This window comes from Copadichromis virginalis, linkage group LG22 (genome assembly GCF_057382275.1).
Source record: "Copadichromis virginalis isolate Kocher_CV1m ecotype Utaka linkage group LG22, C_Virginalis_male_GT1.1, whole genome shotgun sequence".
NCBI lineage: Eukaryota > Metazoa > Chordata > Actinopteri > Cichliformes > Cichlidae > Copadichromis > Copadichromis virginalis.
Window position 1 is genome coordinate 30,239,370 of NC_140638.1, and position 27,466 is coordinate 30,266,835.

Sequence of the window (27,466 nt, forward strand, 5' to 3'; positions counted from 1 at the left end):
ATTTTTTAATGCCTAAAGCTGGGCTTACACTGTGCCATTTTTGGCCCTTTTTGAGCCGATTTTTCAGTCGTGCGACCGTTTTCGGGGTCGGACCGCGTTTCGCCTTCATCGTGTGTCGTGCATCGTGCAGTATACGTGGGGTAACGAGAAGCGATTAACACCTCACGACCAGCTCCCGATCATCAGTCATTTGGTCGTAAGAAAATCAAACCTGTTTGAAATCCTGTCGGATGTCGTGAGGGTGTCACCGCAGCCTCTCACACAGATTTTTGTGTTATAAGCTTCGTGTTATGGATGCACTCAGGTCGCATCAGAGCATCGGGCCGTATAGTGTGAGACCCTGCATCGTGACCTACGAACTTCTAACCCCTGTGAGTCAATCGTGTAGTTTGAGCAGGAGCTGAATAGTGTATGCCCAGCTTAACTTGAACCTAACAATGAACCAAACCAAAGGTGAAAGGGCAAAAAAAGCAAAAAAAAAAAGCTGTCTACTAGTTCTCCAAAAGTTGATTCTGTTCATCTGGACGTAGCGTTTTCAGTGGGAGAAATGTTTCGTCACTCATCCAAGTGACTTCTTCAGTCTCAGCTGACTGCAGGTTTCCCCAATCTTATAAACAGTACATTTGCATAATGACTGAAACCGAACAGTGGGCTGGGAGGTCAGTTCCTTCATCATAATTATGCAAATTCTCATGACTACTGATGGTGGAAATGCCCAACTTGAGGCTTCAGAACGGGACTTCGCAAAACAATGGGTAATACCACGGTAGCCATGTTCACCTTTCATATGCTCAGTGTACAGGCAGTGCAAACTCTGAAATACGGTCTAGTCCGAGCTCTGTTGTGCAGTGGAATGATACATATCAGCCTTTGAATAACACAGATGAAAATTACATGATTACATGATTGTTAGCTCATTGCTGTGGGAAGAAGTAGAGAAGCTGCCAAAGTCATTGTTTAAATAAAAGTGAAAACATTTATACAAAAATAAGCTTGAAGGCTTTGGTGGAAAATATATTGCCATTGTTCATAGTAGGTATAAATGCTTAAACATAAAACCCATCTTTTATATGAATTCTACAACAAGTGCTATCTTCTCAATCTATAGTATCGGCAACTTTACTCACAACAGACAAGGGCATTTTCTTTTTGATACTTTAAGCTTCTTTTTATCCTACACCAGAAGGATTACCCCTCCTGATATCAACAAGCTGTCAGCTGAGCCCCAGTAGACCGATGGGAAGATACAGATCAACAGCTTGGTCATTAATATTGAAGCTGCTCACTTCAGATCATGACAAGATCTTACATAAGGTGAGCGTCTCTTTACGACAGCTGGTCATTATCATAAAGCCAAATCGAAGCAGGCTGCACATGTTCAATCAAGGCTGCTTGCTGTACCCTTGAAAAATAACCTACTGAACAAATAAAATATTTTTAAAAATCTCCTGATACAATTACCTGTAGAATGAATTGAAACGTGGAGGAAGATCTCAGCCTGGGCGTCTATTGTCTCATGTAGTCTGGAAGATGAGTGGATGGTGGGGTGGGTGCAGATTTCTCTGTGGTGGGGTTGGGTGGACTGTCCTGGGCTCTGTGGGGCCGGGGGGCGCTGCCGCACTGGTCCCCGGTCTGGATGGGCCTGGGCCCCCTTTCCCTGGCGGGTCGCGGAGTATGGGGGTGCCTACTGGGGTCAGCGGGGGAGCTGGCCCCAGGGAGGGGTCACCTGCCCCTCCCTTCCTTCCCTCCCCATCTCCAGCTGCCTCCCTCTTCCCGCTCCACCACAACCACCCACACATGCAGGACCTTGGAGTAGGGGTGTGTCACCAGGGTGCAGAGGAGGCTACCCCCCTCTGTCCCCTTCTGGCTGCCTCTGCCTCAATTTTATCCCACAACTTAGACATTCACATTACTCACACTCTCATTACACATACATATAGGATCTTGGGGGTGGGCACGATACACGGAGTCCAAATTACCATCAGGGTGTACATCTCACCCCTGGCGTCGTTGCCCACCTCTCAATTTTAAATACAAGTAGACATTGAGGGCTATCAGGAGGGACCATGCGCTTACCTGCTGCTCTCTGGCAGGTAGCTCCATGCCCTCCTGGGTTTTAAATGCACCTTAGAACACACATGCATCAACACTACAATGAGCAGGTGGAGGGAGGTTTGGAGTCTTCTCTCACCCCCGTTCTCTGCGGCCTGCTGGAGCGGGAGGGCTAGTGGGAGGAGTTGGCCGTCCGACTACGGTCTGGAGTGTGGGGCCTCCCTGCTGCTACGGAATCGGGGCGGTCTGCCTCTCCCCACCGCAGGGAAAAGGGTAACACCACCTGGGTCTGGGTGCAGTTCCCCCCTCCAGGGGCAAGGGTACCTAGACCCGGTTTGTAGAGTACGCTTGGGGAGTGTGATCGTGTGTACAGCGTCTCTTTATGTCTGTCTCCACGTTGGTTTAGTGTGGAGTAAGTGCATATGAGAGCATGAGGGTGGGAATGGATGTTTGTGTCTGTGTGTGCCTGTATTTCTGTGTCTATATGTCAGGTTGGGTGTCAGGCGCCACCTCTCTGGGGACATCTCAGGCCCTCCAAGGTTTGGAGGCCTATCTCCACCCACCACCACTTCCCCTGCCAGTGGCGGACTCCCTCAGACATCGGTGCGTTGGTGGTTCTTTGTGTCTGGGGATGGGCGTTCGGGTACACACCGGCTCACTCCTGGGGCTCGGTCACTCAGGCACAGCTGGCTGCCGGCGGAGCTCACGGGCGCGTCACTGCAACTCCCCCTGGCTTCTGCTCGGTGGCTGCTGAGTGAGCCCTCATCTGGGACTCTCCTCAGCTCTTACTGGGACAGTGGCGCGGCTGCCCCTCTGTTGGTCTTCCTTGGTCTCTTGTGTTCTGGGGCCTCTGGATGTCTGGAGTTTTGATCTCCTCCATACCTGCAACCTTTGGAATACAAGCATGCTGATCCACACAGGTGGCCTTAAGACAACAATTCTGATGGCTAAAGATCCAAACGGGACACAAAAAAAAGAAAGAAAAAAGAATGAATTGAAACGGTACTAAGTGGTGATAAAGCTTAAATACAAGTAAAAGCAGCTAATTTACAATTAGCTTATCTTATGTTAAAAAAAATTATTATTGTGTGAAATAACAAACAGTTAAAATAATTACCTTAAATTGGCAATAATTAGCCAAAAGGAATGATATAAACTGTTAGCTAAACGTAATGGTGCAAATAGTTAGCTAAACATACTTTTAGCTAACAATATCATTAATGGGTAAGCCTAAAGGAGCATTTCTATGGCTTGCACTGGTGGATGAAGAACAAAGCAGGGAGGCAATCAGAATGTTTATAGCATGAATAAATTGGTATAGGAAAAGAATGTGCAACTAGGGAGCCTTCGCCTTAATGAAAAGCTACTACATCTGACTATTATCCTCTGCAGGCGAGTAGTATCAAAGATTTAGCATCAAAGATTTAGTGCTGAGTAAAAGTTATGCTTGTTATGCTTGTCTTGTTTTCATTGGTCAAATGTGCAACTCAGTCCAGGGACTGATAAGCTGAGCATTATTTTTACACTTCATCATTGTAGTTGAGAACATCAAAGAAAAGACTATGTTTTGGCTGACACATTACTTTTGGTTGGATTGAGCGGTGTTTATGCATCCCCATTATTCCACACTTATTAATGTTATGCACACCCCACTGTGCCAGCACATCTATCAATCTCCTGCTGTCTTTCTGTCTTCCTTATTAACCTGCTTTCACCTCTCTGATTTATTCCTATTGCTGACTGACTCACCTGCACTCATTTAAGCCATAGAAAGGTGGAGCGTGGAGGTTGGAGGGTGGTCTTCTTCCTCTTTTCTTTACTTTTGTTGAGGTCTCCATCTCTCTTCTTTGTGTTTGATCATTGTAAACAACTATATTTCCACTATTAAGAGTTTACTACAGCAGCAGGAGTGTTGTGGCATCTTATAAATGTTAATTGCCTTTGAGTGATGAATCTACGGGCTACAACAATGTTGAATGGACCTTTCAGAGTCACACCCCTAACCACCTACCTTGTAGTATTATAATAATATTGTAACAAAATCCACTGAAATGTAGCTGATATAAAAAGAATATTTGTAACTCAATCTTTCAATGGGAACATGTCCAAGATATGAAGATTGGGAACCACGGACACACAGGCTTTCAACAGCCTAACTAATCCTATGTGGCCTTGAAATAAAAACATGGCTAATGAGGCTTTACAACCAAAGACAGACCTTTTGCGCGCATTAGTTGGAAAAAGCGTTATTAACCAACAGTAAACACTTCTTAGTCTCGCTCTGGAGAAAACGAGGCCTTGTGCTCCCTTTCATCCTTTCATGTTTTCCTCCCGTATCATTGGAGACCTGAGAGGACACGAGGCTGGAAACATGCCATGACCATAATCACAGGTTTAGCAGCTCGTTACTCATGGCCAAGCCCCTTCATCCTCCCGCGGAGGGGAGTTGAGATGATGAAGTCTAAGTTTATTATGTATCCACATGGCTGATGCAGCATATTTGGAGCATGGTAATTCATAAGTGTCAGATGCTTGTGGAGTGCCGCTAATAGCTGTATCAGTGTGGCTCATAGTTATCTCTCAGGGTCTAAACCCACTGCAATGGGGTTTTTTTTTGTTCCTAGCTGTGTTTTGATTCTTTTAACCCTCCTTGACTACATAATCTTTTCATGTAAAGGATAAAAACCAAGAATAGCTGTGTGACCCAAAATGGTTAAATTAAATATGATTGTCAACAACAACAACAACCAGAAACCTTCCATTTTCATCTCATCAAGTGATGTGAACTGAAGGCACCTTGAATAACAAGTTCAAACACAGGAAAAGTTTGGAGTCAGGCTGCTGAGAGAGACAGATGTATGCAAGGGATGGGAAGCAGATTAAAAATGTCTGTCACCAGACTAAAGGAGCCCAAGAGGATCTGATTCCTCTGTGTGGGTAGAGTTAACTCATGAAACACACACAGAAAAACACAGTCCTTGTTGGAGGCACAAGGAGGGGAAAGGGCTTGAAGAGTTCACATCCCGTGAAAAGCAGGCATAACACAATGTATTTTTAAAAAGCCCTATTAGATTTCCCCAAATTTAAAGGATCTCTTTAAATCAACTCTCCTTTGTCTTTTCTCCCATCCCAACTCAAGGCGGAGGCAGAAGATACCACAATTTCAATATTTCTTTTGCACTGGTTACAAAGAGTTATGTGGATCCAACTGCTGACAAAGTACATAGTAAACTAAAAAGATCACTGATGAAACTATTTAATGAGCAAACAGAGATGAACAGTTATAGCAGAGGGAAAGAAATCCAATAAACCAAGTCAACCAACAAGAGAAGCATAGGAGGATGATGGACGACATGAAGAAACATCAGACGACAGCTTGACAATGACTAATGGAGACAGTAGGTGACTACATAGACACAAAGGAGAGGGATGACAAAGCAGAGGTGAATTCAATCTAGGAAATAATGAGAGAGGAAACAAAAATAAAGGGATGAAATAAAAACACTAAAAACTACAAAAGGAAGCTGAAAGTAAACAGAAGAACAAAGACTAACACGACAAACAAGAACAATCACTCCAGGCAAGACGAAGACACTCGTGTATGCAAGCGCACGAGAAACACAAAAGAACCAAAACAGAGATCAAGGATTATTTACAAACACCAGCACACTTTCTTTTCAGCGTGTTCATTAGCGATGCCAATTGAGTGGTGTTTCTTGACTCTAATCTTTAAAGCAAGTCTTTGTCATTTTTTAACAGTAGCATCCCCAGGCTTCTACCTTTCTACCTTTAAAACCCGGAGAGCAGCCAAATGGCTGGTAGGCTTTTAGCTAAGCTTTAGCTTCAGCCAAGTGGAAGCTAAATTGGCTAGTCATTCATATGTATATTAGGTTGTTACCTGGGAATTCTGGAGGGAGGGGAGTGGGGGTTTGAGTGGATTGAGGAATTTCCCTGCGAATCTTGTTGACTGTGCCGAGGATGGTGGTTTTCCGTCTAAGAAGTTTTTGCGCAAGTGAAAGCGATGTGAAAAAATTGTCCGTGCTAACATTTCTGCCCTTGTCTAGGAATGGTTCCATCAGCCTCATTACTACATTTTCAGAAAGTCTCTCCCCAGTGGGACGATTGGGGTCCTTGCCAAGATATGGGAAGACATTGCAAATGTACTTGGATTTTAGGTCGCAAGCCACCCAAAACTTGATCCCAAACTTGTCAGGTTTACTTGCAATATACTGCAGGAAACAGCACCGAGTCTTTGATGGGAAAAGCTGTTCATCAACGGTGATATGTAGACCAGGGTTGTAGCACGTGATGCAGTTGGTGACAAATGATCCCCACACACTGGAAATTGCAGCGAACTTATCAGTCTTTGCTCGATCACTGCGGGTGGACTTGTCATCAAAGCATAGGTGTTGCATGATGTCTTGGAAGCGGTTTCGTGCCATAGTTCCAATTATCTGTGGGTTTCCCAGGTTTGCTGACCAGCAGTCATTTAGAGATGGAACCCTGTTAATCCCCCGCAAGATGACAATTGCAATAAATGCCATTAGTTCAGGGAGGTCCATGAACCAATGAACATGCTCCATGCACCACTCAGCAGGCCATTTGTAAATATGTGTACAAATGGTTGGTTTTTTGTACTGTTTTTATCAATAAATCTCAGCAACAAAGGACATACACCCATGTGTGTTGATTTCTCCCTAAGATGGCAAACTGAAACACTCCAAGTTGGTGACTTTTGGAGATTTATTTCCCTGGATGATTGAGAATGCATCAAGATGAAACACAAAAGGAAGTGCACAGCTTTTAGCAGCTCCCCCACCCCCTTAATCACACACCCCCACTCCCCTCCCTCCAGAATTCCCAGGTAACAACCTAATATACATATGAATGACTAGCCAATTTAGCTTCCACTTGGCTGAAGCTAAAGCTTAGCTAAAAGCCTACCAGCCATTTGGCTGCTCTCTGGGTTTTAAAGGTAGAAAAGCCAAATGGCTGCTCTCCGGGAGTTTAAGAATCCACTGCATGCTTTTGTCAAATAAAAGCAAAATTAGCGGTAATGATGGGAAAAATGAGTCCTTTGTCACCAACTTCTTCACCTCCTTTTTGCATAGAATCGTGAATAATTATGTGGTTTCTCAGATAATCTCTCAATCTGTCAGGACTGAGAGCGAACCAGTCTAAGTCCAGTTTAACTCACTGGCTTGCTCTCATCTGTTTGCTGCCGTAAGCATTATTACTGTACAATTAGTCTGACTCAATTTGGAGTCATTTCCAGTTACCATTAGGTGTCTCACTGGCTTAACTTTGCACAGTTAATGACACAAGAGGCATTCAGGTTTATTTAAAACAGAGGTGACAAACTCATTTTCCAGTTAGTATGATCAGTCTGCTGTAATTACATGTGGATTGCAACAGACCACAATAAGTCTGCAAAGTTGCAAAACTTCATATGTAATAATAATGGGTCCTCACATCTCTTCCCCTCACACATTCAGCACTGGCTCTCCCCAGGGCTGTGTACTAAGCCCACCCAGAGAACATCATTGTCAAATTTGCTGATGACACAACAGTGATGGGGCTGATCACAGGGGGAAATGAGGCGGCTTACAGAGATGAGGTCCTGAGACTGGGAGAATGGTGTGGATCTAACAGAACTGCCCCTGCCCCCTACACATCAACGGAGAATGTGTAGAGCGAGTGGAGTCCTTCAAATTCCTTGGCGTCTACATCTCTGCAGACCTCTCCTGGGCAGCTAACACCACGGCCCTCAAGAAAGCAGCGGCTACACTTCCTAAGGGTGCTCAGGAAGGAGCAACTACACACCCCGCTGCTGGTGACCTTCTACAGATCCACCATCGAGAGCCTGCTGACCTATGCAGCGACAGTGTGGCACGCCAGCTGCACGGAGGCAGACAGGAAGAGACTGCAGAGGGTGATAAACACAGGACAAAAACTCATCAGCTGCCCCCTGCCCTCCTTGTCTGCTGTCTACAACTCCCGTTGTCTTAGTAGGGCCAGAAACATTTTAAAGGACACTGCCCACCCCGGCTACCATCTTTTCAACCTACTGCCCTCTGGCAGGCACTATAGATCTGTAAGAGCCAGAACAAACAGACTCAGGGATAGCTTATTCCCCAAAGCCATCACCATACTCAACTCAAACTTTCACAAAAGTTTTCTGCACTGAAATATTCTCTGCCTGTCTGTCTCTGTGTATTTATATTTATAGTAAGTGTATAGTTAAATTATTATTGTATAGTTTTTATAATGTGCTATAAGCACATGTGCACTTTTATAGAGCTGTTTCCAATTTAATGACAATAAAGGCTTTCAATTTCAATTTTAATAATGTTTTATTGTTTTATTTAATCAGTTTGTTAGACTTTAGAAATAATTTTAAGCTTCCCTGCTGGCATCACCACAGCACAAATAACATTTTATTAAAAAATAATAAGAAATACAAGAATATAATAAGAAAAAACTATTTTATGAGTGGTTCTGAATTATGTTCAGTGGCTTTCGTAGGTTGCAAATCCCAAATAACGAAGTTAAATTTTAAACAGTTATTGTTTTATTTTTATGCATTATCATGTGATTCAGCACCACTTTAGTCAAAACAAGATTGTTATTGTCTTCTGCAATGATGGTTCAGGGACCTTCCTGAACAGCCAAATGTATACATGGAAATGCTCTCTCAGCCAGAGTCTGAGAGAGCAGCCAGATTCCAGCATGGGTGAAATAAATGTGGAAATCATCTAAACTGATACGACACAACATGAAAGGTGAAGCTGGGGTGTGGGTGGGATGCAAAGCAGCTTGCAGATGCACAGAAACTGTGGGAAATCTAAAGCAGCTGAAGTTTAAGGCACTACATATGGCCAAGTGGCTGTATAGAAAAATATCACCTGAGTCATCAACCAATGGGCTCACACAGACATCAGCTAATATTGATTTAAATTTTGGATATTACACAGACCGTGTAAAACTATTCATAGAAATTCACTGCCTGTATAATAAATAGTTACTGAACAAGCTGATGCCGAAGCAGTACTCATATATATGTGCCTGCTGTATGTGCTTATCATTAACAACAACACATATCACATCACCTTGAAAGATTTGTAGACAAATATGTATCTTTTTAAATTAAAAAATATCAGTTGCACATATATCAGGATCATTCCATGGTTTAACCCCAACAATAGAAATACACCTTTGCTTAATCTGTTTGTTAAAGAAGTTACAAAAATGAAAAAACAAACAAACAAACAAAAACTTTGTGCACAGTTTTTGAGTAGCATACCCGCCGTTTAAAAACTGTGGGCTGATCGACCTAAAAACAACAATAAATTCATTAGTTAGATTACAAAAAAGAGCAATACGGGTCATTAACAATGCTATGATCACACAGTCTGACATTTTATGATCTACTTTATCTTAAAATAGTTTTTAAAGCAAATTAAAAGAATAATTATATATTAACTTCATTATCACCGCCACGGAGCAGCCATTTCATATGGTAGTCTAATTTAATGCCACCTGTTGAAGGGTAGTTTGTGCAGCCAGCATGCCACTGCTAAAAACAAATGCCTGCACTTGATCACATTTTGAGTAGGTGAAAATTGCTCCTATTTAAATCTCAGGCCTGTCGTTTTTTTAAATGTCAGAGCAACAGCAGCTTTAACCCCGAGCTGTTAGCAGATATCCTGCAAATGGATTCTTCCGCCGCCATCCCCATTGTTTGCTCTAGCATCAATCAGAGTCCTGCAATTACTGGCGGCTGTCTCTCATTTTCAATGCACTCAGCTGTTGACAGAACGTACTGGTGTTGTTAAAGGCTGTCTTTCAGCTCCGCAAAGCCACACCCACTGAATCAGCTGGGTGCGTCTGCCTCTCGAAGGGCCAAAGCGCAAAGACGTTGAACTTTATTCACTTTATTGGCTACTTCTTTCAGTTTTCCGCTGCATTGGGAAGCTTTTTTAATTCATATCAGACAACAAAGATGAGAATCAGAGGTCCTAAAATACATAAATAAATAAATACATTTTGATCAATACCTAAATGTTAAAGAAAAGATTCTAAATTAAGGCATTAGATGTGCTGGGATCCTAAAAACAAACCAAAGAAAATTGAATTCTTATTTCAAATGTAAACTAAAACATTCCCATGGAAAGAAAAGAAATGATGAGAGTTTAATCTTATCACAAGCGAAGGGGAAGGGGAAAAGATACCAAACACTCCCCCCTGACGCTGTGAGAAGCGGTCCTGCTCTCCCAGACGCGCAGTTAGTCAGAGCGCACCGCGGAGCGCGCAGATCCGGACGCACCTGAGCAGACGGAGCGCAGCGGCGTGGCCATCGGAGAGCTGCACACAGCTCTTCACCTGTTCTGAGCCACACGCACACAAACACACACACGCACACGCTTCTCCGCAACATCTGCCACGTCGCCTCTGATGATGAAGAGACGGGGACAGCCCGGACAGAGTCTTCGCGGGTGTGGAGCATTTCTGCGTCCCCTGGCGTCTCCGCTGGACCACATGATTGAATTTTAACGCAGATCGTTTTCGATCGTTCAAACCGGTGACTTTGAGAAGCCTTGAAACGCCGGTGCGGGCTGTGTGTGAAGCTCGGTGCTTCGTTCTCACTACAATGTCCCAGACCATCTGCGTGGGAAACTTACAGGCATGCTGCACGCGGAGGGGCGCGTACGTGCGAGCGGGCTGAAACAGATGGACGCAAGCCCAGCGACACACCGGGTAAGTCTGACAACTGCAAAACATCACATTACAGGTTGTTTTTTTGTTTTGTTTTTATTTGTTGCCTCGGTAGAGACAGCATAGTCAGTCTTAGACATGCAAGCGCTCAAATATTGACTGAAGAATAAGAGAGGCACTGCCGGCTTTTCCTCTTTTAAACTCACAAATATGACAAACTTCCTCCATTTCACTGGACTATCCCATTAATTATTCTATAGCGAGCAGTAAAGTGGCTACAGAGGATACTAGGTCCAACGAATACATTCATAATATCCTCCAATTTTTTTTCTCCATTAGATTATAATTTCTGTAATGTTCCTGAAGGGACTTCCAGAAGTGTCGTTAAGGTGCTTAGTTGCATCTCTTCCTGTTATGCTATTATTAGGTAATTCCTTTAGGCAGCACGAGGAGTACTACGGCCTGCTTTCTTTAATTTAAATATGTTTTCATGCATATTAAATAGTCACCTTGCCTTTAAGGAGCCTCTTCCCAGCAGCCTCCTGCTTTAAATGTGCTCTAGAGCAGAGTTAACGAGCACCAAACCTTGACCTGTCATCTCAAGAGGAAGACTATTTGATTTTTCTGTCAATATTTGAGCAATGGAGTTGCACCGTGACTAGAAGAGAAGCTTCAAAAAAAGAGGCACCCCCATTCTTTTTTTTCTTGTTTTTCCTGTGTGGATTGCCTGTATAAACATGCCAGCACCTCCTCCTGCTGGGATCATTAACCTGCTATAAAGGGATGCAAATGTTTCTTTCCCCTGAAATGTAAATCTGTGTTAAAGCACGCCCCACCCTTCCTGTGCGGTGGGGAACATGGCTATTGTCTTGCCTATTAAAAATATGTTGGTTTATCAAGTTCACCCTGAAAGCAAACAGTTCCACCAACTTATTTCCCTCATTAGCCTTCCTCCTCCTCCTCCTCCAGCTGAAGGTTGAGCTAACAGAAGGAGCAGAGAAGCCTGCAGATTCTTGGGACATGATAGATGGAAGGTAGAAAGCTGCTGCTCTGCTTGTGTTCTTTGTTAAGGAACATAATGGGAATATTCATTATGTGGAACTAGGCAGCTTCTTCTCCCCCCCCCCGATGTTTGTTCCCTAAACTCCATCTCCATCCTAACTGGCCCCACCATCAAATAGATACTTTCCATTGCAGCAATTTATTCAACCCATTATCTTCCCCTCCCTATCTCATGCTTTGAGAAATCCAGTCCTTTGAATTAGCTGATTGACACGGAGTGTTGGGCTCAAAGGGAAGGTTTCATTTTCAAATTGAAACGGTCACGTACTTATTAAACTTCTATAAAAAGTAGTAATGATGTAAAATTTGAGAGGATTTGGACGGACTTGTATGAAAGCAACTGGAGCAACTTTTTTTAAAAGAGAAAAACAGGCCCATGATTGATTCCATTATAAATAACGCATAAGTAAAAAGCACAGAGCAAAACACGCTGCTCAAAAAAGACACTTTTAAGTCTGCTGTGTTGCTATTAGATGCCTCCTGACAGAGAATACACAGAATAAAGCTAAAAGTTAGATCCAAAACCTCAGCACTGATACAGTGTGGCTAACACTCTACAGATGCACAAAAGACAACACAATCAAAATGTTGCATGAAAAGGAGAATTTACTGCATCACAGTTTGTTTCAGCTGTTGGCCCTGCAGCCTGAAATCTTGACCACCACTTGTTTGGTGTTCAGTTGCCCCAGTGTGTGAGCGTTTGTCATTTTTTACATGAAAAAGATTAAAAATAAATAAATAAAAGAGCTCCCTAAAATTTGGCTGTGCAGGTGGTTCATCAATTACTAATAATTTGAGCAGAAGAATGGAAGGCTGCTGGCTGTAGCAAGCAGCTAGGCTGACCACATTGTGTGCTTGTGAGTCAAAATAATTGAGTGCAGTCAATGGACACAACTGTGTTTTTTTCCCCTCTTAAGCTGCTGAGGTGTAAGTGTCCCTAATCTAAACTCTGTGCCTGCACATACGCAATTTCTGGCTTCTGAAAATTGTTTTTCCAAGTCATGGCAATCAAAAGATCCAAAATAATTACAAGGTAATGATTTAATGTGCATGAAAGCATCTCTAAATGAAAGAATGCACCCTGTAGTACTGCCACTAAGCACCTCAAGGACACTTATAGAAGCCCCCTCAGGAACATCACAGGAATGATGATGCAATGAGCTGAAAAAATACTGGCGGCCAGAGATACCCCTCAGTCTCCCAGTCTCCACCTATAATATGAATTTCAAAATTCTCAAGTGATCACATTCACGAGATTTTCAGAAAACTTGACCTCTGACCCGAGGTCAAAGTTGACATGACATGTTTACTGTATGTTGACAATCGCACCACACTTGTAAGGCTAACAATATAAAACTTTTTGTCAGTTTTCAACAAATAAATCATGAATCATGTTGACCTTGAAGACCTTGATGTAAGGCAACTTTTTATGGACTGTGAACATGACCCCACAAAGTTTTATTGGTATTCAAAACCTTTTAACCTATCGTGTTTACAGGTAGAACAACAGCCACACAAACACTGCCAAATAATTGATTAATTGTTGTTGAAGTTGGACAGCTCCGTACATTCATCTTTGAGCTCTAGTAGTAGAGCTCAAAGAGTAGCTTTGCACTATTCTCAGTTTAAATGTAACCCTTTTTAAGCCATACTGGGCTTTGATGCTACCCTTTGGGTTCTTCCATTGCCAGAAAAAATCATTTTAGTTTCCTTCCCTCTCACTTTAAACCAGCTTTCTTCTGATTGGCTGGATCTGGCAACAGAGAGTTCTACATAAATCCAAGGAGCTGAAATGGAGCGTCTAGAATTGTCAGCAGCCTGAGCTTCTGGCTCACAGGGGTTTCTTTTGCATACATATACCTCATTATTTGACGCTTTTCCCATGTTTAATATGATCCTGTGCCACTGTAACAGTATAAAGAAGAGTATTATAGATTCAGTTGAATCACAATCATCAGTTGCTGCAGCCTTAGTGTTTTTCTTTTAGCTACAAAATGTACTTTGATCAAACTTACAGTGAGTGCAGTGTAGGTGGGTCAGTGCTGCAAGGCTCATTTCTGCCTTTGCATCTCTTTCCCGGTCTGATCTGCAAAGCTGGATCTCCAAAATATTCCGGTTCAAAATGAACAGTCGCGCAAGTGCATTTTTTAAGCTTTCAAAGCAGTGTACATAAATAATAGGCTTTGGGTTACGGAAAGCCAACCCATTTAGCCCATTTATAATTCACAGTGTGGAAAGCATCCCATACTGGTTTGCCAGTTTCAATTATGAACATTAGGTATTGAATCCATAACAAAGGATCTGTTATTAAGTGAGACAAAACCTGGCTGGACAAAACCATCAGCTTCCATGAGTCATAATCTAATAGGTACTCTGTGCTGCTTCCCCTGAGTGGTACATATGTGATTATGCCGTGAGAAGCACTCTTTCTGTGATTATTGCAGTTTGCGTCATTCTAGATTATGAAATAATTTTCTCAGAGATGATTGCTGCACCTATACTGCTGGCAAGAAACTCAACGGTGCTCATAATTTCGAGCAGGGCTTTCAGCGGCCAAAAAGTCATCCAGAGGGTAACCATCAGTGATTTAGCAGCCGGTCAGGTGAAGGTTCGGTGTCAGTCAAAACAGACGTCTGCTTCAGGCCTTTAACAAAGACGGAGGCTGAGTGGATGTGGGAAGGCAAATGCATCAGTGATGCGAGGATGGCATATTTATGCAAAGACTCATGTAAATTGTATTTTCATGAGCAGTTGGAGGTAAAAGAGCAATTCACATTTCAAGAGTTCTCTGTCTTCTTCACTTATTATTTCTGAAGAGGGACAGAGAGAAAGGTGACTCTTTTACTTTTGATTGCACAGATCCAATATTTGGGGTTGAAGGTCACCTGGTGTGACAAAAGCCTTTTTTTATTAAAAATAAAAGGCTGTAACTGTAACTTGAGCTGTGATACCTCAACCTATTGGGGATGTTGGATGTCCTGTTTTATTAAATTAGAATTGCTCTGGAATTGAGAACTACTGGATCAATGTGCTAAAGCCAGAGCATCCTCATCCCATCCCATAACATACCGACGATTTATCACGTCCCGACGCGCCTCACAGTAACGCTCGCGGCGGTAACACATGCTACAGCCATCTATTCCAGCCCTAACCCTAACCATGACCCTATCAGATGGTGTTTTCCAAAGTGATTTATGATCAGCGCATAAAACACATTAACATGTATAGATTCAGTCCAAATGGCTCTCATGCCTCCGAATGTGCAACATACCGGCGGTATGTGACGACCTGGGATGAGAACGAGTTGGCTAAAGTTAAAAATTAGACTAAGTGTCCAAAATCATTCATTTCACTACCTCCTGCCCCGTATACATGTTTAGGGTGTTCTGTGTGGTGGATTATAGGGAGCACATCTGATAAATTTAAAACCACTTAGATCCATAGATAATGTATAAAAGATAAAAGAAAATGGAGCCTGTGTTTTCTCTAATGGTCAACAGGGGCCAGCTCCTCTGGATCCACAGAGAGTAAAAGGCAGCTTGGCTTTCTTGATCCATTCCCTAAATCAGCACTATCCTGATGAGTTTTCTGTCCTAAATCAATGGTTTCTAGTCTTACTGAATACAAGATGATATGCATTTTAGAAATGCTAGCCCTATTAGTGTTGAAAGGATGATTTAAAAAAAAGGATTCACTTAAGTCTGGAGCAAACTTTTCGCCAGTGCACGATTGAGTATGCAGAGTCCATACATCTGTTTTCAAAAAGCTGAGATGACAGCGGCCAAATGCTCTGTTCAAAGTTTAACATCCATATTATGCTACATCCATTTTAAATGGCCAAGTACGTTAATATCAACATGCAGCGAATATATATTTACTGCATGGTTTGTTATGTCCATCTGGGATGTTTCTACGATGACGGTGTACATCGATAATGCAGCGGCCGTTATGTTTAGTGTGGTATTGTGAGCACTGCCATAAGAATGATGGTGCCAAAAAACAAAGTGAGGCTTATAATAAAAACCCCTAAATTAAATAAAGATAGCTATAAGGAGATATTTTGTTTTAGATATGAACCTCTGCTCTGGCTTGGGGAAATGCCAGGAGGGCCATCAGTATCCACATGAGTGTACGAACAAAAAGTCACAGCATACAAGGAAAAAATAAATAAATAAATAAATAAATACATTAATTAATTAAAAAAAAAAAATATATATATATACAGGACTCACTACACTATATACGTTTTAATCGATATTAATGTTCTTTTTCCAATAAAGGAATGAATAACTTCCTCATCTAGTTTTTTCTCAAACATCTAAAGCTACAAGACTTTAAACAGATGTTTTGAGTTTTGAAGATCCTACACCTTAAAAAGAAACAGGTTTTATTTGTGTCTTTTTGTGTCTAATTAGAATTGGGACTGAACTAACTCTTGTTGAGTTTTATTGGAAGGACTAGTTACAGCTTTTCATTTTTAAGGGGATAAAGAGACTGAAAAACTAAGCTGGATGTGTACAGGGTCGTTCTAAAAGAACAACTAAGCTTAGCAGAGTACCCCGCAATGCTCGGCAAGCTTGCTTTTCTACATTCATAGCTGATCACAAGAACAACCCACACACTTTTCTCTACTATCAGCTGCCTTCTTACCCTAAAGCTAAACCTATTTAACCTCACTTCAAGATGTGAGGGCTCTGCAGTCTCTTTCAGAGATATCATGAATACCATCAGACAGGATATTTGAACAAAAATGTTTTTGTGTACATGATACGAGAAGACGCTCTGCCCTTCTTCTCAGCGATGAAATATAATTGAAACTGTCAACAAAGCTCTGCTTGGAGATGTGGGCGGTGAGCGATCTTAAAACATGTGATCTTGACCCCAAGTTTGTGGCTGTCTTGAGTATGTTGAGCTAAAAACTGAAAAATCAGTCTTTGCTCACAGGCAGCTGCTTTACCTGCAGCTCTTTAACCCTGCCGTTATTAAACAGCTGCAAAAGGAAACTGATGTGAACCCTTTGAGTTTTCTGTGGTCTATGAGACAGACTTTACATTACACGAGTGTCCAGTGTTTATTTGAGAAATTCGAGTCTGTTCTGATTGCAGTAAAACTAGAGCTTAATGGACAGAGGATTTTTAAGACTGATACCAGTACTGATATTTGGTGAAATTGGCCATTATTTTTTTTCCTCAGAAACACTAAATTTAAATATTTGATATATTTAGATATTTCTGAGTCCTTACTAAGATAATATGCCACTACCATTTAAAATATTAAGATGTTGGTTTATTTTAATACCAATACTGTATTTCGGCAGATAGACAAAAACTAATATGTATGCAGGACTGATATAATAGGCAGAGAAGCTTAACTTTATTTGGGAGGGGGTTATTATGATAATTATGATCACTGCTCATGCAGTTGTGCTCATAAGTTTACATACCCTGGCAGAATTTATGACGTCTCAACCATTTTTCAGAGAATATGAATCATAACACAAAAACTTTAATGTCACTCATGGTTAGTGGTTGGCTCAAGCCATTTATTGTCAAACAACTGTGTTTACTCGTTTTAAATAGTAATCACTACACAAACTACCCAAATGACCCTGATCAATGGTTACACAGCCTGGTGATTTGGTCTAATAACATGCACACGACTTGAAACAAAAAGGTAAGAATGGCTATTAAAGATAAACATCTTCACCTGTGATCTGTTTGCTTGTAATTGGTGGGTGTGTATAAAAGGTCAGTGACTTTCTGGACTCCTGACAGACTCCAGTGCTGCTGTACTGATGTTTTTTGGATTCAAAGTCGTGGGTAAAGCAAATGAATTGTCAAAGAATCTGCGGGAAAAGGTAGCTGAACTCTATAGAACAGGAAAGGGGTATAAGAAAATGTCAAAACAATCAGCAGTGTTCAAACTCTAATTGCAAAGTAGAAAATTAGGGGTTCTGTTGAAACCAATGCATGGTCAGGTGGACCAACTAAAATTTCAGCCACAACTGTCAGAAAAACTGTTCAGGATACAAAGAAAAACCCAGAAATAACTTCAGGTGAAATACAGGACTCTCTGAAAAAAATGTGGTGTGGCTGTTTCAAGAAGAAAGAAAGTGTACTTTATTGGTCCCCGTGGGGAAAATCCCTCTCTGCATTTAACCCATTCACTCAGTGAAGCAGTGGGCAGCCATTGGAGCAGTGTGTAGGGACGGTACCTTGCTCAGGGGTACCTCAGGGTAGCTGTTCAGGGGAATCGAACCCCTGACCTTCCAATCATGGGGCCACCACTCTACCTACTGAGCTATCCCTGCCCTTGATGCACAATAAACACAATAAACAACATTTTGTAAGTGTTCCACTTACAAAATGCCAAACAGCACAGAGACGAGCATCAAACCTTCTGGAACAAAGTCATTTGGAGTGATGAGACGAAAATGGAACTTTTTGGCCAAAACCATAAACACTACATTTGGAGAGGATTTAACAAGGCCTGTAATGAAAGGTACACCACTCCTACTGTGAAACTTGTTGGTGGATCACTAATGTTTCAGGGATGTGTGAGCTACATAGGCACAGGGAATTTGGTCAGAAGTGATGGCGATATGAGTGCAGTAAGTTATCAAAAAAAATAAATACTGGAGAAAAATTTGCACTCATCAGCTCGGAAGCTGTGCATTGCAACATGTGAATGATCCAAAACAGAAGGCCAAGTCGACCTCTGATTGGCTACAGCAAAATGAAGCGAATGTTCTGGAGTGGCCATCTCATTATCACTGAACCAATCTGAGTTCATGCAAGACAGCCCAAGAATTTATAGGAACTGGAAGCTTTTTACCAGGAAGAATGGGAAGCTTTACCATCTGAGAAGATAAAAAAGCAGCATTCACAACTACCAGAAAAGACTTAAAGATGTGATTGATGTTAAAGGGGGCAAAACACAGTATTAAGAACTGAGGTATGTAAGCTTTTGATCAGAGTCATTTGGGTAGTTTGTGTAGTGATTATGATTTAAAAAGAGTAAACACAGTTATTTGACAATAAATGGCTTCAGCCAACAACTAACCATGAGTGAAATTAAAGTTTTTTTCGTTGTTATGATTTATATGCTCTGAAAAATGGTTAAGAAATCATGAATTCTGGCAGTGTATGTAAACTTATGAGCAAAATATTATATTTAGAATTTTTAGATAATCGGGGAGGGGCCTCATCAGATTCAGCAAAACAGTGAACATCAAAAAACATCGTTAATGAAGACTACACATCAGCAAATGCAGTCTGGTGGCCAAACTCTTGCTGCAAATGCTTTAATGTTTCATTTACTTGGCTAGAAATGTCGGATTTTCACGACTAAATAAATCCTTATTTGACATGTTATTCGTTCGTGGTTTGCCATCTTCCTATATAGCTTGAATTTATTCTCTCTGTACTTTTTTAGCCACCCTGGGGTGCAGTGTCATGCTCAATAAACTGCTCCTGTCAGAACCACTTTTTTGAGTTGCTGTAGAGGTGACGCTCTCTGAACCCCACCCCGGGAGAAAACGACCTGTTTCAGACTGATTGGCCCCACAAATAGAAGAGGAAACTGAGGATAGCTGGAGGGGTCCAACTCTTAATTTGTTGTGACGATATTCCGAGTCTCTCTACATCAGCTCCACTGCCTTGGGTCCAGTCCAGTCATTCTCAGCAAACAGGATCACAGGCCTTTGCTATACATATCTGGTTTATGTGTGCAAATACCCATGTTACGTAAATCAAAGGGTTATGAACTGAACACAAATCAAATCAAATCACTTTTTATTGTCACATCACATGTGCAGGCACACTGGCACAGCACATGCGAGTGAAATTCTTGTGTGCGAGCCCCACAAGCAACAGAGATGTGCAAACACAACAACACAAACGAGCAAAATACAAGAATGGCCAACCTGAAACTAATAAATATATGTACAATATATAATAGTGTATGCATTTCTGGATGTGTATACTAAATATTTTCCTACGTGTGTGTGTGTGTGTGTGTGTGTGTGTGTGTGTGTGTGTGTGTGTGTGTGTGTGTGTGTGTGTGTGTGTGTGTGTGTGTGTATACACATTTTTACAAATTAAATAGTAAAAAAAAAAAAAAATAATAATAATAATAAAATATATAAAATATACAGAGTTGAATATGTGCAAAACAAGTGGCATTTATATACAGTGTGGAGTGCATAATGTTGAAGTTCCAGTAGTGAAGCTGAGGTGTCTATGAAGTGTTCAGCAGTCTGATGGCCTGATGGAAAAAGCTGTCTCTCAGTCTGCTGGTACGGGACCGGATGCTGCAGAACCTCCTTCCTGATGGAAGCAGTCTGAACAGTTTATGGCTGGGGTGACTGGAGTCCTTGATGATCCTCCCCGCTTTCCTCAGGCACCGCTTCCTGTAGATGTCTTGGAGGGAGGGAAGCTCACCTCCAATTATCCGTTCAGAGCACCGCACTACTCGCTGGAGAGCTTTGCAGTTGTAGGCGGTGCTGTTGCCATACCAGGTGGTGATGCATCCAGTGAGGATGCTCTCAATGGCACAGCGATAGAAGGTCCTGAGGATGCGGGGGCTCATGCCGAATCTTTTCAGTCTCCTGAGAAAGAAGAGGCGCTGCTGCGCCTTCTTCACTGTTTTGTTTGTGTGTACTGACAAATATGTAATTAGAGTCAAAGAGTTTCTGAAGATGAGAAAAGATGTGCAAAGAAGCAACGAAGAAGCAACACGTTTGTCTGTGTGATCAGCGAGTGATGACACAAGTCTGATTCAGCAACAACAGCAGGCATTCAGGCATCACTGCAAAACTCAATCAGAAATGTGAAAAAGCAAGACTTCTTGCTTCAACAGCACTGATTTGTAGGTAGATTGTTTTTACAAACAAACAAACAATTTTGCTGTTATTTTCAGAAGATGATCTTTGGAGAGATACTGAACCCCAAGTAGTCCTATCAAGAATTCATCCCAGTGTGAATGTTACATAGAAAGCACTTAGGCATAGAAAAAAGTGTTTGTTTGAATAGGTCTGAGTAGGTGAATGAGGCATGCTTATAAATGCTTCGAGTGCTCCAGTAGTGTAGAAAAACACACAGTTCATTTGCCATTTATAAGAAAAAAGGTAATGCTTCCTCATCAAATGTGCTTGGACAGTAGAAAAACTAATTGTTATCAATATGTGGTATCGCTGTTATGTTAAACATGGCTCTGGAACTGGCATTAAATGCATCTGAAGGAAATCAGCTTAGCTCAGTGCCAACTCAGCTGATACCTTTCTGTACAATACTCACATTAGGATTTACCAAGGATCTGCAATCCCCTTTGCTACCCACCTTCCCCCCTGCTCATCCTTTGCTGTTTCTGATGTCACTGATCTCTGTTCTGGGTCTTGATGACACTCCCACCATGCATGGCTTTCCATGAAAGGACACAGAACTGTTAGAATGGAGCCTTGCCACCATGTGTGACAATGGAAATGAGATATTTCTTTTGACTACAGGAGTCCTGCCTGAAGTAACCATTCCTATATGACTTGTCTCTGGGACCTTTCTTAAGTTAATCTTTTAGGATAGTAGAGACCCTCGGCAAACGTATAATACTTACAATGACTGTTTTCATCTTTAGTGATTACAGTTGGAGAAAAAGAAATTGCCATCCATCCGCTACTGCTTATCCTTTTCAGGGTCGCCTATCCCAGCTGTCTTATGGGGAGAGGCAGGGTACACCCTGGACAGGTTGCGAATCTGTCACAGGGCTAACACATGGACAAAGACAACCAATCACACTCACACCTATGGGCAATTCAGTGTTTCCAATTAACCTATCCCCACTAACTGCATGTCTTTAGGCTGTGGGAGGAAGCTGGAGTACCTGGAGTGAACACACAAACACGGGGAGAACATGCAAACTCCAGACAGAAAGACCTTGGCCTGTTGGGTGTAATTGAACTCAGGACCTTCTTCCTGTGAGGCACTGTGCCACTGTGCTGCCTAGAATGAATGGAGAGACAAAATACCAATCAAAAGTCCTGCATATCCTTGAGTGAAATAAGCATTTGATCCCCTATAACCCAGCCTGAATTCTGGCTCCCAAAGATCGGCTATGCGGCCATGAGTCATGCAGATTACAAACAATCAGCATATCATAATTACAGATACGCCTGATCGAATTTCATTATGTGGATAAATCAAACGTGTCCACAGAATCAATTCCTTCCATTCCAACCTCTCCAGCACCATGGGCAAGAACAAAGAGCTGTCAAAGAATGCCAGGGACAAGACTGTAGAACTTCACACGACTGTAATGGGCTACAAGAACATCAGCAAGAGGCTTAGTGAGAAGGTGACAAAGGTTGATGTGATTAATCTGAAATAGAAGAAATATAAAATGAGCATCAATTGCCCTCGGTCTGGAACCATGCAATGTGGTCGAATGAAACCGAAATCAAATAAACTGGCATCAATTTGACCTGCCATGTTTAGAGGAAGACAAATGGTAAGTATGAGCCAAAGACTACTATCCCCGCTGTCAAGCACAGCTTTGCAGCTGTTTTTCTGCTGAGGCTACATGGTAACATTCATTCATTCATGGAGGTACCAGTGGATGGAGCCATGCCCTGTAAAGTCTTGGAGGAGAACCTCTTTCCCTCAGCCAGAACACTGAAGATGGGCCTTACATGGGCCTTCTAGCGTGACAGTGACCCAAAACATACCCTCAAGCCAACAAAATGGCTAAAAAATAAGCACATTAAAGTCATGGAGCCAGTCTCCCGATCTCAGTCCTACAGGAAATCTGTGGAGGGAGCTGAAACTGATATGTGCAAACCTGGCGATCAACTACGAGAAACGCTTCCATCGAGGGTTTCTCCAACAAATTCTAAGAAATATTTTGTTTAAGGATCAAAGACTTATTTCACTCACATGGAAATCAATTCATTAATTTGAGGTAAAACAGTAAAAAAAAAACACTTTGATGAAGATAAAATATTGAACAGTATTTTAATGTCATGTGTTGTAGGTAGATCCTCTCCTGTGTTCATGTTCGTCTCAGCGTGCTGCGATTGGACCTGTGTGATGTTCTACATTTCCTACAGGATAATAAAGCGAACTTTTCACAGCCTGCTGATGCAGTGAATAGAAAAACATTATTCATTTATCTGCTTTGATTTCAAACCTCAGCATGAACTCTAGTTGCTTTTCTCTGAGCTTACGCTGCTGTTTGACTCCACATCATTTTATACAGCTATGGAAAAAATCTGACTCTTGACTGAGGTGTTTTTTTTCTTAAAAACTTTTCATCTATGTGTTCCATCTTCAGGCCAGCCAGAAAAGGAGTTAAAAGCCATGATTGCAGCTATTACTTGGTTTACTCTTGCAGCTTAAAATATACTTGGCTAGCCTGATGATATAAGTCACAAGTACAGAGAGGTCAGCTTGAAGAAAGTGAGTTACCAGTTTCATAATGCCAGGAAGTTTTCCAAAGACTGGGAACTTTCTGAAGCACTAATAGTTCCCCAGACACATTAGTTTCCACTACTGCTCAGTGGGTAGGTCTGGATCTCCTGTGTGGAGTTTGCATGTTCTCTTTATGCCTGTTTCCTTTTGAAAAACATACTCATTCATGCCACTTCTCTAGGCCTCTCCCAGGATTTCATAAAAGCCCCTTAAATAGGTAAATTAGTTTGCTGATGCTTCTAAGTGGGTCATCTGTTTTTACATAATTTTTGTGTAGGATAGTGGAAAACGGGTAGACATGCGAGACAACGAAAAAAAAAACCACTTCCCGTACACACATGCATCTACCAGCATTTCTGTGCAATCAAATGCAATAAGTAATGTCAGTCACTTCTGTAATCCTCTGTCTTCCTCTTTTACATAATTCAAAGCAGAGTACTCTCTGAGCACCTAGCACCACCTAATAGGCTTCATTAGCTTCCTCCATCTTTGAATCTACAGCTTCTCATTCACCTTTGAGTAAATCTACTAATTGCTGCTGTTACGTTCAGATGAACTGATACATTTTAGTGCTGTGTGCAAATAAAAAGTGATGACGGTGCGAAGAATGAAATCAAAGTTGCTGTCTGACCTTCACAAACCTGTCTAACTGCTCTGCATTGGCCACGAGCATGTACCTGATGTCACTTAGATATTTGTCTTTTCTGTCATATAGAGACGCGCTGTGCTGCTGAATGGGTGACGAGCTGCGACTCACGTCACCAGCCCTGTGAAACCACCTCCCATCGCATCGTGCGGGATAGGATTCCCCCAGCAGAGCTGCAGGGATGTACCAGGAGGTGGCCTTCCTGGCAGGGAGCACTGATCACCAGTTCACCACATTCCAGTTTAAACGCTTGGAGAACCCACAAGAGGTCACATCCAAGAAGGGGTTGTTCTATAAGCGCGCTCAGCTCCTGCTTCAGCCTCAGTCTCACCGAGAGGATGGAGGTGAGATTGACCTGGCGGATGGGGCAGCCATCATCAATGTGGGTGGCATTAAGTACCACATACCCTGGTCCACGCTGGATGAGTTCCCTCTGACGCGACTGGGGAAGCTACGGGCTTGTAGCAACGAAGCAGAGATCATGGACGTGTGCGATGATTACGACGGCAGCTGCAACGAGTACTTTTTCGACCGAAACCCGTCAGCTTTCCGCATCATCGTGACTTTCCTGGCAGCGGGAAAACTGAGGCTCCTGAGGGAGATGTGTGCATTGTCCTTCCAGGAGGAGCTGCTGTACTGGGGGGTGGAGGAGAACAACCTGGACTGGTGCTGCCTCAGGAAGCTGCGATTAAGGCAGGAGGAGTACAAAGAGCAGCAGAGGCTGGAGGAGGAGGAGGGGGCCGAGCTCAACTCACCGCAGTCCTGCGAGGAGACCCAGCAGCCTGTGGAAGGACCAGAGGAGACCTTTTCAGGAGGCTGCATGCGGAGGCTGAGGGACATGGTGGAGAACCCCCACTCGGGCCTTCCAGGGAAGATCTTCGCCTGCCTCTCGGTCTTATTTGTAGCCATCACTGCTGTGACCCTGTGTGTCAGCACCATGCCCGACCTCAGAGAGGAGGAGGAGAGAGTGAGTTCTCTTCAGAAATAACTTTTTTTTTCAAAATACAGTGAGGTCAATAAGTATTGTGTGATTTTGCAAGTTATCTTACTTAGAGATCATGGAGGGGTCTACAATTTTCAGCAGAGGTGCATTTCCACTGTGAGAGACAGAATCTAAAAAGAAAAATCCGGAAATCACATTGTATGATTTTTGAACAATTAATTTGTGAATTACTGTGTCAAATAAGTAGTTGATCACTTGTTTATTGGCCAGATTTCTGACCCTCAAAGATCTGTTATTTTGCTTTCAAATAGTCCAGCTACACTCTGCTCATGATTCTAAATTTGTAGCACCTGTTTGAGATCGTTAGCTGTCATAAAGACACCTGTGCACCCCACATTCAGCCAAAGTCTAAGTAGCAACATGGGCAAAACCAAAGAGCTGTCAAAAGACACAAGAAACAAAATTGTAGACCTTCACAAAGCTGGAAAGGGCTACAATTGCCAAGCAGCTTGGTGAAAAAAGAACAACTGTTGGAGCAACTGCCAGAAAATGGAAGAGGCTAATGATGACTGTCAATGTCCCTCGGACTGGGGCCCCACGGAAGATCTCTCCTCGTGGGGTTTCAATGATGCTAAGAATGGTGAAGAATCAGCCCAGAACTACACGGGAGGAGCTGGTCAATGCCGTGAAGACAGCTGGGACCATCGTTTCCAAGGCTACTGTCAGTAATACACTAAGACGTCATGGTTTAAAATTGCATTGCATGGAAGGTTCCCCTGCTTAAGTCAGCCCATGCCCAGGTCCGTCTGAAGTTTGCCAGGGACCATCTGGATGATCCAGAGGAGTCATGGGAGAAAGTCCTATGGTCAGATGAGACCAAAGTAGAACATTTTGGTCTTAACTCCATTCGCCATTTTGGAGGAAGAAGAATGATGAGTATCATCCCAATAATACCATACCTACTGTGAAGCATGGGGCTGGAAGCATCATGCTCTGGGGGTGTTTTCCTGCTCAGGGGACAGGACGACCGCACTGTATTAAGGAGAGAATGAATGGGGCCATGTATTGTGACATATTGGGGAAAAAACTCCTTCCCTCAGTCAGAGCATTAAAGATGGGTCGTGGCTGGGTCTTCCAACATGACAATGACCCAAAGCACGCAGCCAGGAAAACCAAGGAGTGGCTCCTAAGAAGCATATCAAGGTTCTGGAGTGGCCTAGCCAGTCTCTAGACCTAAATCCAATAGAAAATCTTTGGAGGGAGCTGAAACTCCATGTTGCTCAGCGACAGCCCCGAAACCTAACAGATCTAGAGAAGATCTGTATGGAGGAGTGGGACAAAATCCCTCCCTGAACTACAGGAACCGTTTGACCTCTGTAATTGTTAACAAAGGCTTCTGTATCAATATCTAACATTTTTTGACTTAAGTGATCAAATATTTATTTGACACAGTAATTCACAAATAAATTGTTCAAAAATCATACAATGTGATTTCTGGATTTTTCTTTTTAGATTCTGTGTCTCACAGTGGAAATGTACCTCTGCTGAAAATATTAGACCCCTCCATGATTTCTAAGTAAGAGAACTTGCAAATCTTTCCAGATCCACAGATTTTAATTGAAATTATTCAAAAATTCCTAACTGGTTTCCAGAATGAAGCCTTTTTGAGTTACTGCTTTGCTTTTATTCAGTAAAAACTGCAGCGCTGGGCACCAGAATATCTATTATTAGAAATCATGACTAAATCCAAAGGTGGCATCTCTGAACTTTAGAAGATAAGACAGGATTTCCTCACTAAGTTTAGACAAACAGATAGCAGTCATGGATTCTGGCTCCCACTCAGCGCTGATCCAGTATAGCAGCAGATTCTTTATAAGGAACACCACAGTTATGGCTTTACACACAAAAACAATCTTTAAGTCTGATGGGAAGGGAACCCTGTCCTAGGAATTCTCTTTGTTTCAGTATAGCCTCAGGCTGTATGTGCTGTACAGCTGCTTCAGTAAAATTCAGATTATGTTGATGTAGCAGCCCACATACTGAGGCGAAGGCTCAGGCGCAACAGCTCAGGCTTCGTCTCCCCTCACTCGAATACCAGATTATTGAGAGACTCCCTTCACATATGTTGCATATGTTATTACACAGCAACACATGATATATGTTCTCTCCTATATGGAATAAGTGACAGCAAGCGCCTTACAAGGACGATAACGAGGCTCTGTATTCATCTTTAAAAGAATAAATGGATTTTAATTTTTCATTAGCAGAATCCCACTGAATGTCTCTCCATGTGGCTGATTTTATTTGACCTGCTTCAAAAAATGAATATGAATTAAGCTCATTATTGTTATATAACACCGTGACATGCTAATCTGTACAGTTAGCAGCTGTATACTTTAAACCACGGATTGCCCCGTGCGTGGGGCTGCACGGCGTCAACGTGTTAGCGCGGTTAGCTTGTTACCGCATTAGCACCGTGCAGCCCCACGCACGGGGCAATCCGCGTTAACTAGCTAACAGAGATTTGCCGCATTAATGCGGTTATGCATTAACATCATTTTAACGAGATTAACGCTGACAGCACTAATA

General features: G+C 42.4%; 1 protein-coding gene across 1 annotated transcript in view; it reads left to right on the forward strand.

Moving 5' to 3' along the window:
- Positions 1-10,308: 10,308 nt before the first annotated feature.
- Positions 10,309-27,466, forward strand: part of kcng2 (potassium voltage-gated channel, subfamily G, member 2) — a 45,824-nt gene continuing 28,666 nt past the window's right edge. Inside the window, exons 1-2 of the mRNA XM_085446183.1 lie at positions 10,309-10,809; positions 24,004-24,901. Of these exons, the coding sequence (XP_085302309.1) occupies positions 24,116-24,901 (786 nt within the window). The 5' untranslated portion in view covers positions 10,309-10,809; positions 24,004-24,115. The remainder of the gene's footprint in view (positions 10,810-24,003; positions 24,902-27,466) is intronic.